The 14,613-nt window shown below is 40.4% G+C and overlaps 1 protein-coding gene across 1 annotated transcript; it reads right to left on the bottom strand.

Annotated features, from left to right (window-relative positions):
- Positions 1-7,636: 7,636 nt before the first annotated feature.
- LOC149142402 (uncharacterized) lies at positions 7,637-10,948 on the bottom strand. Its single transcript, XM_089451474.1, has one exon. The coding sequence runs from the start codon at positions 10,946-10,948 to the stop codon at positions 7,637-7,639; it is 3,312 nt and encodes a 1,103-aa protein (XP_089307600.1).
- Positions 10,949-14,613: the final 3,665 nt, after the last annotated feature.

Genomic DNA, 14,613 nt, shown 5'->3' on the forward strand with positions numbered 1-14,613 from the left:
GTTGGCAAACCAAACATTCAGCCACAAACTTCTGAATATTAGATTTAAGTCCATCCCAAAAAAATTCCTTCTCAACTATGTGCTAATTTTTTAGAAATCCTGAGTGTCTTCCTAAGGGGGAGATGTGCAATTAGACTCGGAATGGCTAAAGGTTGTAACATACCTAGGGTCTTAATTGGCTCAACTTTATTTTATTGGCAAACCAAACATTCAACCACAAACTTCTAAATATTAGATTTAAGGCCATCCCAAAAAAATTCCTTCTCGACCTTGTGCTAATTTTTTAAAAATCCTAAGTGTCCTCTTAAGGGGGAGGTGTGCAATTCAAAAAGAATATTTTGTTTGTGTTGAGAATTCTTACATAGGTATAAATGATATTTGTACCATAAAGAATCATTTTTCCATATAAATGTATCATGAGTACCGAGATCTTGCTGCAATTTTTGAATAAGTGTCCACACCTCTTCATCGTTCTTCCATTCATTCCTTGTTTTAGTTATCCAAACAGGTTGGGTTATCCTCTACAATGTCCTAGACTGAGGAGAAGATCGAAAGAGGTAACTTCAAACCACTTGCAGTTTAGCAGCTAGCCCTTCTAAACTAGAGAGGGATCTCTCTAAGGATTTCACAGTCAATGACTGGAAGAGAAATGGATTTTAGGCTAGATGTAATAGTTTTAGTTGAGTTTTTGAAAATTTAGGGTTTTTGGGTTGCTGGACCAGGGATGAGAAAAAGAAATTAGGTCAAAGTATCAAAGGTTTGCAGTAGCAGGCATAAAGAGGAGCAAGGTAGCAGTGTCTTGTGATGAATCTGAGAATTTTTTCAATGTATTGTAGGGTCTGAAAAGCTAAGAAGGTCATAATGAGCATGTATTACCATGAATTCATTAATCTAGAAGAAGAAATACACATACATGATTTTCCACATAAACAAAGCTTTGAATATAAAGAATCCTACCTATATAACTACAAGAAAATCACTGAGGAGAGATAAACATGTTAATAGAGATGGATTCATTCATAAGAAACTGATATATAAAGAAAACAACACCGCAAACTCACTGCTCATGTATTCCTGAAAAATATCCGCAACTGCTCCTTGATTAACTGTGTGAAAACGTAACATACAAGTCCTCTCCTCTGAAGTCCAACCCTTCTCTTTGAATGAGAAATGATACATATAGACTCAATCAAACAACTTCCCCACCTTCATGATTCGAATTCCTAAATGGTGGAACTGTTTCCAAGATTCTCTCAACCAACAAGTGAGAGTGAGAAGGTCAAAAACAAACTCTTCTCTTAGACTTTGATTTGAGTTTTGCTTCCTTTATGAGGCCCAATTAACCATAGAAACAATGCATCATGCCTATTTATTTATTATTACATCATCTAAACCTTGAACTACTGATTTTATGTCATGAGTTTAACTTTGACCAAGTCAAACTAAAAACCTGAGAAATTACACAGTGAAATTTTTAAATAAAAACTCAAACATTTTCAAAAGTAGAGTGCCAACTTTGAGGCCACTTTTAGGTGCCTTTATGAGGTATAATTTAAAATATGAGAGAATGTTCAACTAGCCTTGCCTGTCTAGATTCCAACAAATCTTGAATTTTTTTAAATGGCCCATGGGAAGGCCTTCCAAAACTTATTCTCCCAAGGTGTCTCCTAACGCGCAGTGCTTGTCAAAAGGAGTGGCAGAATGATGATTTTTGACCCCTTTTTCTCCTTTTTCTCAAAATATGAACCCTTTCTAAGAAATTTGATGAAATGGGTTTTGAGAGGAGGTCATCAAATTTCCAAAAATGTAAGCCACTTTTCATTTGGAGCCCTCAGGAAAAAGCTTTCTATGACTAGTTCAATTTCTAAATTTTGCACCAAAAATCTCAAAAAACCAAAACTACTCAGGAAACCTCCAAAATTGGTCATGAAGTGCACAATAATTTGTGTCATGCGCTCATGTATGCTTCATCAAGCATCTCCAAGTTATCCCTCTCATTTTTGTATTCTAGGGTTTCCTTTAGCTTGTTTTTCAATTGCTTGAGCTTGATGTTGCAAATCATGTTTTTGGTTTGGTAGCGGTGGGTTGTGTGCCTCAATAACCAGTTGTCCCTGTTAGCTTTGTCTAGAAGCTGCTCTAGGTGGCCATTGACCTTACTTAACCAATACTCTCTATCTTCATTGATCTCCAAGGCAATTCTATCTTCAATGTCTAAGTCTTCATCTAGCAGGTTATGTTCTTTTTCTTTCTTCAATGCCCTTTTGAGTCCTTTGGTTCTTGGCTTCTTCTTTCCAACTTGTTTTTCATGTTCATCATGTTCACCAGGCTCCAACACTGCTTTACCTTTGCCTCCATGCTGCGACATCTTGGATTGCTCTTTCTCCACGATTAGATGTTTGGCCTTAAGCCGAATGTTTTCTTGCTCAAGGAAGGAAATAATGAATCTTTCCCTTTCCATATTGTCCATGATCTCTTTGATTTGAGAATACTTCTCTTTTATAATTTTTTGCAGGTTTAAAGGTTCATCTGATGCCTCTAAGTCAACTAATTCAAAATCATTTTCAATTTTCTCTTCATCCTGTACATGTGATCCCTGTTTTGCTAATGTAGAAGGCTTGACCCTTTTCTCAACTTGAGAAGTAAACACAAACATTTTTCCTCTTTGAAATATTCTGGTCACCTTAGGTTTAGGTGCCTTTAGAACCTCCACTAACTTGCTTGATGATCCTACCTCATCCTGTTGTGTTGGTGTATCTGGATGATGACCTAATGAAATAGTTTCATGCCACTACAAAGCTATTTCTATGAAGGAATCCCATGCCATGTTCCTTTCTGCCAACTGATGGAGAACTACAATATTTATTAAGCTGTGATGAAAAAGACTAGGGTGATGCTCTTTGCCTTTCATTTTTACCTTCTCAGACATTTTGATAAGGCTTCACATGTGGAGAGGTTTTAGAGTTGTGAAATGCGTCAGTAGCCTAATGTGGTACCCATACAATCTGGAAAATATTCTCTCACAGGTAAAAAAATCATCACAACCTTTATCAATGGTGCATAATTTTCTAATAGGTACCTGAATGGGATTATGTGTGAATGAGCCTCTCTGTAGGGTTGTTTCAAGAAATGTCAGTTGTGTTCAAGGTCTATGCTCATGCCTTTGAACCAATACTCCCCATGATCAGGTATCCCTGTGGCAAGATAGATGGAAACTACTGAGAATGTAAATTCAATACTTGCTATGATTTCCTATTCCCCATTTAGATTTGTGGCAATCCAATCAGTGAATTGCTAATGGAAACCTACTTTACCCACCCTTTGACAAAACCCTAGACAACTGACATCTTCAAAGAACTGTTTAATGAATGGTAAGGAGTTGATTTCATTGTAGTTGGTAGCCTCATACCTCAAGATCCTCCCTCATTTATGATGTTTTCTCTTTTCTGATGGTGAAGAATCTCCCTCCATTTTGATACAAAACCCTAGCTAACATGAAAATGGAAACCAGTGAGGAATGAGTGAAATGATGAAATGAGGGAGTTATGGAAGGGAGATGATGATAGGGAAATTTTGGGAGATGGATAGGTGTTATATAAAACTTAGGAAGTTTAAAAGGGGTGAAATGAGAGAGAGAGAGAGAGAGAGAGAGAGAGAGAGAGAGAGAGAGACGAGTAGGAGAATTTAAAAATCAGTCTTGCTAGGAAATTATCCAAAATGATAGGTATGAGCTAGGGTTTGTGAAAAGGTGAGGAAAATTGAAGGTAAATGAGTTGATTAGTGAATGATATGGTGTATTTTTATGTATATAGAGGTGTGAGATGGAAAATTTTGAAGTTTGAAATGTCATATCTAATAAAACCATCATTTTCACTAGCTTTGAAACATTAAATTTCACATAAACCCTAGATGAAAAAAAATCACCATTTGTACTTGGTTTGCCAAAGGGAAAAGTGAGTAAGATGATGATACTTATGTGTAGAACAACTTAGAAGAGAAAATATGAGAAATGCAAGCTTTAATTTGAAGTTTGGGTGAGTTTTGGAAAACTTAAGGCTACTCTGTCCCAAGCGCAGCGCCATTGGCGGAAACATAGTGTAGTTCATGGAAGTGCAATGCCACCTCCAAAACCGTAGCGTAGTTCATGGAAGCGCAACGCCAAGATATTTTTTCCAATTTTAACTAAAAAACCCGTGTTTTTTCAACAAAGGAGGGGAGAGCTCAATGAAAAAAGAAGGTAAGGATGTAATTGAAGCATGTTTGGGAATTTTTGGGCTTTTATAGGCACAATATGATCCTCTTTTGAGTGAAAATGGGCCCCACATAACTTTTCAAAACACGACTTTCACCTTTTTAAAATTGGTGACTTTGGAGACTTTGAAAACTAAACTTCTCTTACCTTTATGAATAGTGAACTTCTTTCTTTTGGAACCTTGTGATTGTAACCATGAAGCACTTAAGAAATCTCATAAAAAATTATTGAAAAGAGCTGCTTATCACAACTCATCCTATGCCAGATTTTATGCATGAAATGAAGATGGACCTTGAAACCCTAATGACCTAATGAATACATTAGACTAAGTTAAATGGTTATGATGATGACTAATATGATGAAGACATTCTCTTTATTGTGATACAATCATCTGAGTGATGTAAGTGACCAGCATGTGATATTTTTTAAGAGAAGAGATACATTCCTAGACAAACTAGCGAGTGACCAAATTTTACTCTAAAAACCTAGTGACATGATAAAGTTTGACCTTGAGACCCCTAACAAACTTGGTAAAAGTATATTTGATCATTGGTAACACGAAGACAAGACTGATGCTAACATTTTCTCCAACTAGGGATGGCAGCTCCTTGGAGGTGTCAAGAACACCATAGACTAGATAGCCTTATTCATTTGGCAATGGAGTCAAAATGCAGAAAACTAAATTGAAAATGGAAATTGATTGACTATTTGACATGACATGACTGTAAAGGAAAAATAAAAGAAACAATTGATCAAAGAAGCCTTATGGACTTCTCCTTGGGCTTCAAACTCCTATGATAGCCACTGGGACACTTGAACATAAAAAGTAAACTGGTATATAAAATGGTGGTAAGAATTTGCTGAAATTTATTCAAGTATGGTAGTGCTTGAGAAGCCTACCATTGATAGCTCCTCCTGAAAGCTAAAATCCTGTATGGTCCTTTCCATAAATATTCAAGCTTGCCATGTTTTCCTTTTTCTTCATTCCTCGCATCCCAACGAAGAACTACATCCCCCAGATTGAAATGTCTTCTTTATCTTGCAATCATAGATCTTTTTTATTCTTTCCTGAAGTTTAGAAGTGTTTTGAAAAACTTCCTCTCTATTTTGTTGTAGATGGATCATCTAATTTATCCTTCACTGCATATCATTTATTTCGCTGTCCATTTCCTCCAAAATTTTCATGACTGGGACATCAAGAGATGAAGGAAAAACAATGTCAACCCCGCACACCAACTGAAAAGGAGAAATACCTATTGATTTCTTAGTACTGACTATGTCTGCCCATAAAGCATTAATGAGCATTTTGTGCCAGTTATTCTTATTGACTTATAAAGCTTTCTTGATGATGTTGATCAAATATTTGTTGGATGATTCAACTAGACCATTCCCTTGTGGATGATAAGCAGTAGAATGTCCCAATACAATATGATACTTTGCACAAAACTCCACCATATTCTTTGACTTGAAAGCGGCGAAATTATCAATGCTTATCTTCTATGGGCAACATAATCTAGACAAGATATTAGATTCAATAAACTGAATGATAACAAAATCAATAGCTTCTTTGGTTAGGATTGCTTCAATCCATTTTGTAAAATAGTCCGTGGCTGTCAGGATCCATTTGTGTTGTACTGATGATGAAGGATGGATATTTCCAATAAAATGAAGACCACATTGCTGCAAAGGAGCTGTGATTAAAATGGGCTGCAAGGGTAATGGAAAAAGCTTTATTTTTCCTTGGAAAATCTAACATTCATGACAACTCATCATTGTTTTATATACATCAGAAAAAACAATAGGCCAATAAAAACCAACTCTAAATATTTTTTTTTTTAGACAAAGATCGGGTGCTATATATTAATCTGAAAAAAGAAGGCAGATTGCCATACATAAGGTGCTTCAAGAGCGTTTTGAATCCAAGGAGTCACAAAAAAGTTTCTTTCCTTGATTCTGACTTTAGTTTGACTGCCCCTAGTGCTACTTGTACTACTATAGATTTCTACAAACTGGCGACCCCAAAATTTACATCTGCAACACATGACTAATCAATCTCAATATGGCTTATCTTCCTTGCTGTTGATCCTTCTGGATCCTGATCAGTTGCAATCGGCTTTGCGCTGGAAGAGGATGTCGCATCTTTCTTTTCCATCATATATTTGAGTATTGAGATCCTTTCTTCTGCATGACTACATCTATTGCTCAAATCACTGAACTGCTCATGAAGGGAGTGTACCCTGTGTAAAAAGAGATTCATCTCCGCTCTATATTTTTCATGGATGATTTTACATTGGTCTTCAAGCCTGGTTTCCAAGCTACGCACTTGATCCTCCAGTGCTCTCTGTTGAGCTCGAACTTCTTCAAATTCGGCTTGCAGATCCCTGCAGTGAAAACATTGCTCCTCCATTGTGCCCTTTGAGTGATTGCTGGCACTACGTCTTTGCTTATCTCCGTGCCTCTGAAGATTTATCTTGCTGCTAGTGAGAGCAGCACTGCTCTCAAGGATGCTGAAAACACTTGGGGATATATACTCGGACTGACAGAAACTAACGCAGATAGCTTGGTAAGACTCAGCTGGGATTCCACTCTAAAGCCTACGAAAATTAGTTCCGACTGTGGGATGATGAGGCTGCATACCGGGGATATATAAAGGATTTCCCTGAATGCAGTGATGGGAAGGGGAACTGCGCATCCCAATGTTCCTCTGCACCTTCCGACACATATCTTGATCCAAATCTAGTGTTTGATGGCGAGGACGATTTCCTTCTTTGTGAATCCTGGTTCCCGTGCTCTGAGCTGATTGCCTGATCGGGCTTCTGATGCAATTCCTTTCAACCTTATCTGTTCTGTCCTCTGCTCTGCTGATTTGCCTGCAGTTGCGGATTCTATTGGTTACGGTGCCCCATGTGCTGACTATGTGCGCGTTCCTCATGGCAGTGGTTGGGTGGTCAAGATATCATTGCAGCTGAGTTGGCCTTTGGGACGTTCACAGGCCTTGCTGGCATATTTGTCAGCATCTTTATTGAGACCCCGTAGGATATGGTAGTAACGGGCTTCCTCCAGCATGTCGTGTAGTATCTGATTCCTGCTGTTGATTTGTTGCAGTAAAGTATTTGGCGAGCTCTGCCTTTGCACCATGAGTCGAATTATGATTGCGGAGTCGCCAAAGACAATCACCTTCTTGATTCCAAGCTTGATCAGTTGGGTGAGTCCTTGGAACAAGGCCAGTTCCTCAGCCCTGTTGTTGGAAAGTTCACCCAGCCCCCATTCGAAATGCAAGTTAGACTCTCCATTAGCATTGCAGATGTGGCCCCTTGCGCCTGCTAGGCCAGGATTTGATTTTGAAGCGCCATCGAAAAAGAGGTAGAAACTGTTGCAATTGCTCAGCTAGAGAGCGAATTCTTCTTCTTTGAGCCTCAGTTTCCAAACATTAGTTGGCTCCTTCGATTGTAGATTTTCTTTTCTTGGATCCTGGGCGCTGATAATGCTACCATGTCCATAATTGATCAAGTTTCGTTCTTCTACACTGTAGTTGATGGCCTCGATTTTGCCTTGGGTGCGAGCTGTAACAGCTTCCACCGCTAAGCTCTTGGCTTTGTGACACATGATTCTAATGTTGTATCCTTTGTCTTGAAAAACCTTCTTATTTCTGGCTAGCCAGATACTCCAAAGAAGAGTTAAAGGTATTGTGTTCCATATCCGCTGTGTTAATTTGCTCTTCCTGCTTTTCCATGGGCAGAGTTTCTTCCAATTGTAGACTGTTTCTACTATGGATGCCTTTGGATCCCATGTGACTTCCCCAACTGAGGCCATATCTTTCCAACATTTTACTGCTACTTGGCAATCTATGAACAAGTGTTGCATTGTTTCTTCTGCTTGGCAACAATTTGGGCATCTGGAAGGGCCCAGAATGCCCCTTTTTTTTAAGTTTTCAGCTGTAAGGATCTTACCTTTCAAGAGGAGCCAGAAGAAGAATTTGACTTTCGGGGGGGCTTCCGCCCTCCAGACCAATCTCCAATGACTCCAGATGGCCTGTGGGAAGGCTCTTTCACACAGTTGGTGATACCCTACTTTAGCTGTGTAAAGGGTTCCCGTAGGATCCCAGCGATAGCTGTCTTTTTTCCCTCTTTGAATCGGAGCTTTACTGTGCAGATGGTTCTTTAGTGCGAGGACACTTGCTTCTAGATCCCTGGGGTAATCCGATAGAGTCCAGCCTGTCCAAGCTTGAGAGGGATTTCCCCATTGCGTAATTTGAGCTAGGCACCAGATTCCTCCGCTGTTCAGCCAATTTATGGCTGGAATTGCATCTATGTTGGATCCAATAGGGCGCTGACCTAGAATTCTGTCATTGGAGATGCTTATGCTGTTCCCCCCTCCTGGGACTTTTGAGGTGTGTTGGACCATAAAGGGAATGGTTTTCTTGCATAATTTCCAGATGTTGGAGCTGTCTCTGTTGGGGATATTGGTATCCAATAGCTGGAGCCTATTGCTGTTCAGATACTTGGCTTCTAGAACTGATTTCCACCAAGCTGTGTCCCCTGAAATTAGCCTCCATACAATTTTAGCCCCAAGAGCTAAGTTCAGAAGTTTTGGAGACCTTATTCCAAGTCCTCCTTTCTCCTGGGGTTGGATAACATTCTTCCAGTTAACCAAGTTAAACTTTTTCTTCTCCGTTTTTCCTCCTTGCCAGAGAAAGTGTCTAAGAGCTTTTTCCATTTTATGATGGAAGGTCATTGGAGCTTGGATCAAAGAAAAGCGATAGATGGGTAAAGAGATCAGACCTGATTTTAGAAGAACGAGGCGTCCTGCTGGGTTCAGCCACATAGATCCCCACTGCTGAATTTTCCTTTTGATTTTATCCAGGATTTCATTCCAAGAGTTGGTGTTCAGAGGTCCCATACTCACCGGCATCCCTAGATAGGTGAAGTGGCTCCAGTCTAACTTGTATGAGACCCCCAACGTGTTTGCAATGCTGTGTATGGTGTGATTTGTTGCATTCCATCCATAGATGCAGCTTTTTACTTGGTTAACCTTCCCTCCAGAATAATCCATGAATTGATCTAGAATCTTTTTGAAGCGCCTTGCAATGGTGTTCGAAGCTCCTCCCATCAAGAGGGTGTCATCTGCAAATTGGGAGTGGTTGATATTCTTTGTGCCCTGCTCGAATTGGATGCTTGTAATTAGGCCTATTCTTCGGTTGTAATCCAGGGCTTTGCTAAGGGATTCAACCATGAGAATAAATAAATATGGGGACAGGGGGCAGCCTTGTCTGAGGCCTCGGGAGGATTGAAAGGCTGCACAAGGTCTGCCATTCACCAAGGGGGAGATCCAGGGATTTGAGATGCATGCTTTGATCATGTTAATGAAGGAGGAATTGAATCCCATTTTGTGCAAAACTGCAAACAGAAAGGAGTGTCTGACCCTGTCAAAGGCATTGGCAAGGTCTAGCTTTAGGACAAAGCCTTTTTCCTTTCGACTAATACTAGAATGAATGGCCTCTTGAACGAGAAGAATGGAATAAGTGATGTGTCTGTTGGCTAGGAAGCCTCCCTGATTTTCTGAGATTAAAGAAGAAAGATGAGGCTTGAGTCTTGTAGACAAAATTTTTGTAATTATTTTGTAAGCAGAATTGCATAAGGATATGGGCCGAAATCTAGAGAAGGTAGAGGGCCTGTTCTCTTTTGGGATTAGAGCTAAATAAGTTGAGTTGGTGTAACCCCCCAACTTGCCTTTCCTAAGGACCCAGCGTATCATCTTTAGGAGGTCCTTTTTGATCAGTTGCCAGTATTCTCTGAAAAAACTGATTGGAAACCCGTCAGGACCTGGAGCTTTGTCCGGATGGAGACTCCAGATAGCTTTTTGGACCTCTTCCTCTTCAACTTCTTGGGTGAGCTTGCTGTTCATTCCTTGAGTGACTTCTCTAGTCATGTATTGGAGTAAGCTTGAGTAGTCTTCTTCACTTTTGTCCTCTGTTAGTAGATTTTTGAAATGAGTGGTTGCTGCTGCTTTTATGGTGTCCTGGGTCTCATAGCTGTTCCCTTCACTGTCTTTAATTGTGCTCACTGTATTCCTTGCCTTTCTGACTGTAGCTTGCTTATGAAAGTAAGAAGTATTTTTATCTCCTTCACGCAGCCATATCTGTCTTGACTTTAACCTCCATTTAATCTCCTCATCTCTAACTGTTTGCCGCAGCTGGGCATACAATTTTATCTCATCTTCTTTTGCTTGCTGGGAGAGTCCTACCTCTTCAATATTTTGCTGTATTACCTCGAGGTCTTTTTTGATGACCTTTTTTATCAGCTCGGGTTCCTGATAGTTAGCCTTTGCCCATGATTTAAGGGCCTGCCTCGTTTGCTTCAGCTTTGTTTCCCAAATGTATGTTGGGGAGCCTTCCACATGCTGAAACCAGGCTTGCCTCACCACTTCTCGAGCTGCAGAGATTCGGTTCCAAAGGGAGGAATATTTAAAGGGGAGGGGTCCGAGCTGGCTATGACTTTGCAAGGTAAGCGTGATTGGATAATGGTCCGAGGCGGAGATATTGAGGATGTCTGACTGACCGTTGGAGAAGGAGGATAGGAATGCGATGTTAATGAGGAAACGGTCAAGCCTTTCCATAATATTGCCGGCTCCTAAACGCCTGTTGCTCCAAGTGTACCTTCGATTCTTGGGTTTTATATCTACCAGATCTTTCTCCTGCATGATATGCTCTAACCGGTTTCTAAAAGGGTCTGAGCTGAAGTTTCCTCCTCTTTTCTCATTGGAATGCATGACCAAGTTTAGATCCCCTGCTAAGATGAGGTTGTTGTCATGGTCTTCTTCTAAGCTTGCTTCCAGGGTATTCCAGCTTACTTCTTTTTCTCTGTAGTGATTCGGTGAATAGACATTGTATATTTTAACCTATGTTCCATTTCCCCTGCTTTCCAATTTTACACTTATCCAGTTCTGTTGGATTTTGGTGAAGTTGCAGCTCCACTTGCTGTTGTCCCACATTGTTAGGATGCCTCCCGAGGCTCCTCTAGCTTCACTGGCGCAGCCACAATATTGCCTTTGTTGATTAATGAGTCTGCTGATTTCGGACTGATCTAGCTTTGTCTCTTGGATAAGGATAATTTCGGGCTTTTCACTTTGGATCAGCTCCTTAAGGGCCGATTTTTTTGAGGGGTGCCCTAATCCCCTGCTGTTCCAAGACAGCAATTTCATCATGATTTACCAGTGTTGTGGAGAGGTGCTCGCCTCTCTTTGCCCTTGTTGTTATTTTCCTTGTCCGATATTCCAAGGATGTAGGATTCTATAGGCGTCTGTGATCCCATTGCTATATCTTTCTGTGTACTTTCTTCTCTGTGCTGTTTAGCCGACTTCCTACCTGGCCCATGCTTTTTTGGAATGTCGCTGGACGCTCCATGGTCTTTTGATGAGCTTCTAGTGATCCTTGTTGATATGGTATCGGGGGAGGGCTGGGAGGAATGAGGAGGTGAGGAATGGAGATGCTGATCAGAAGAAGGAGGATCCTGCTCGGGCTCATCTTCAGAGAGGGTTGTGAAAGGGTTGGAAGAAGGAGGGATGGAGGGATCTGAGGGCCGAGGGGGGGAGGAGGGGAAATGAGGAGGGGCTGCTGAGAGGACGAGGGGGGTTGTTGGAGGGATGAATGAGGATGGGAGGGATGTTGATGGGAAGGTCCCGGGGTTTCAGATTCAGCTTGCTTCAAGGATGTAGTCGTTTTTTTCCTTTTGACCGTTTCCCATTGCCCTTCTTGCTCTGTTGATTCTACATTTATAAGTTTGGGGCATCTATTAGCAAAATGTCCATATTCGTGACATACCTTGCATTTGAAGGGTATCTGTTCGTAGTCCAGCTGTTGGATATGGCACCAGTCGTCCACTTTCAGCTTGATTGCTTCCGGTAGTCCGCGCCCCAGATCAACTTCAACACATATTCGCGCACAGGCTTGCATGTTGTCCTTGGGTTCACTGCGGTCTATATATTTTCCAACCGCGTTTCCTATTGCCTTGACCGAGTCGTCGCCCCAGCAGTGGAGAGGAAGATGGGGAAGCCTAACCCAGACAGGGACAACACTCGGAATGTCTAGTTCTGGATCGAAGTCCGGGGTCCATTTGTTGAGGTAGAGGCCCCTGGAATCCATGAAGTAAGGCCCGTTTCTGAAGATTAGGTCCTTGTCCTCCTTGGTTTCAAAATGAAAGGTGAAAAAACCTTTGCCACAGAACCTGATAGATATTTTCCCTTGAGTCTTATCTGCCCAGTTTCGCTCAACCCACCTTTGCACAGTTTTGGGTGAGGGCCATAGTCCTGTAAATTGGCCGATTAATCCTTTCTCCGCTAGTGAGATGGCTGCCATGCGAGGAATGGTCGGAGGCAAATGAACTTTCTGTATCACATCTAGTTTCTTTACGAACTTAGTTGCTGTTGGCCTTGGTCTTTGCTGAGGTAGCGATTTAACCAGATTTGAAAATGCTTGTTGCAGATCCGGATCCCCACCAGGCGGATCCGGGGGATCCATGAGGCTGATCGAAAGAGCAGCAGTAGAAACGAACTCAGGCCGAGGTCAGGCTCAGGCGCGTGCGCGCGCAGAGCAGAAGCAGCAGCGGGTTAGGTCTTTCAGGAGCATTCTCCCTTATAAAGTTGGCATTTTTCAAAAACCAACTCTAAATATTTTGTTTGTTGTAGTCTTCCAGAAATGATGACCACCACAGTCTCCTTTATGGAAATCTCTCATTACATCCTTTGCTTCATTTTATACCAAACAATTCACCAACACACCACCAGGGTCTTTCCAAAATAAAACACCATCAAGAATACAATATTTTGAAGCTTTTAACTTTAAATATCTAGTATTACCATTCGGTACTTCCAGTGGAGGATTTAAATACCGCAACACATAAACAATGTCAGAATACCATGGAGATGAAGTGAACATGTTGGACACTTGTAACTGTGAATCTTCTTCTTCTTCTTCTTCAAAAAGTGCAGCAATCAAATTGATATCTAATGCATGCAAATTAGATTCAGCCATGAGCTTAGCTAAACCTTGTCCCTTGATGAGTTTTGTAGGCTTTATCTCAAAATCATACTCTAGCATTGCTGTGATCCATTTTCCCTACCTACCTTCTGGATCTGTCTGCATAAGAATTTCTTTTGCAACTGTTGTGGGAACATAAGAAATGGTGTGAGAGTGCAGAATATAAACTCGAAAATCTTTGAGAGCTTTCACCAATGCCAAAGCCTGCTTCTCAATTATGTTTTATTTTAGTGTTGCATCCCTTATTGTTTGATTGAAAAATGCTATAGTCCATTCTTTTTTCTGATATTTCTTTTGCATTAGGACAACTGCTAAGGTATGCTTAGAGGCGAATGAAAATATGATAAAATATGGAGTATAATCCAGACAAATCAAAGTAGGAGTAGTAGATAATGCAAATTTTACTGTATGGAAATATTTCTTGGCATCTAAAGACCATTTTACCTCACTGTCATTTTTCAGCATGTCTGTCATCTCTTTCAAATGTTCAACGAGGTTGAGGATGAATCTTCTCAAAAAAAATATTTTCCCATTAAAAGACTAAATTTCTTTTTTGCTCCTTGGGAAATCTAATTGCTGAATGGCTTGAACTCCTGCAGGGTCAATGCAAATTCCATCCTTGGAGATAATATGTCCTAGAAACTTACCTTCTTCCATAGCAAATAAGCTCTTCTTTGGATTAAGTGATATATCAAATTTTATGCATTTCCGAAAGACAATTCTTAAATGATGTAAATGGTCTTCATCAGATTTATAAAAAACTGTGAGATCATCTAAATAAATAACCAGAAATACATCCTTTTCATTGGTGAAAGTGATGTCCATAGCCCACTGAGAAGTTGCTCCTGCATTCTTTAATCCAAATGGCATCTTGGCGTACATGAATGTACCCCATGGTGTTGTGAAGGGTGTCTTCAACTGATCATCCTTATGCACCAAAATCTGATTGTACCCAGAAAATCCATCTAGCAATGACATCCTGGAAGACCCAACTACCCTCTGAAGAATATGATCCATCTTTGGTAGGGGATAATTGTCCTTCAAGGATACTTTGTTTAAATTTCTCAAATTAATGCAAAGATGAATCTCCTTGGTCTTCTTTCTCACCGAAACTAGATTTGACATCCATTCAGAAAATCGAATAAGAACTATGATACCAGACTTATAAAGCCTATTTACCTCTTTTTCAATTGATGGCAACAACTTGGGATTAATCCTCCTCAGTTTTTGGCAAAATGGATTTTGATCAGGCTTGACCGAAATAGTGTGCTGAATGATGTTCTTGTCATACACCTTCAAATCTAAATAGTCCCAAGAAAATACATCAGAA

Source organism: Pinus tabuliformis, chromosome X (genome assembly GCF_031772625.1).
Source record: "Pinus tabuliformis cultivar Carrire ecotype Pingquan chromosome X, CPIR1, whole genome shotgun sequence".
NCBI lineage: Eukaryota > Viridiplantae > Streptophyta > Pinopsida > Pinales > Pinaceae > Pinus > Pinus tabuliformis.

Bases quoted from the DNA above. Each gene is read 5' to 3' on its own strand.
- LOC149142402 (XM_089451474.1), bottom strand. From the start codon at position 10,948: ATGCAGGAGAAAGATCTGGTAGATATAAAACCCAAGAATCGAAGGTAC.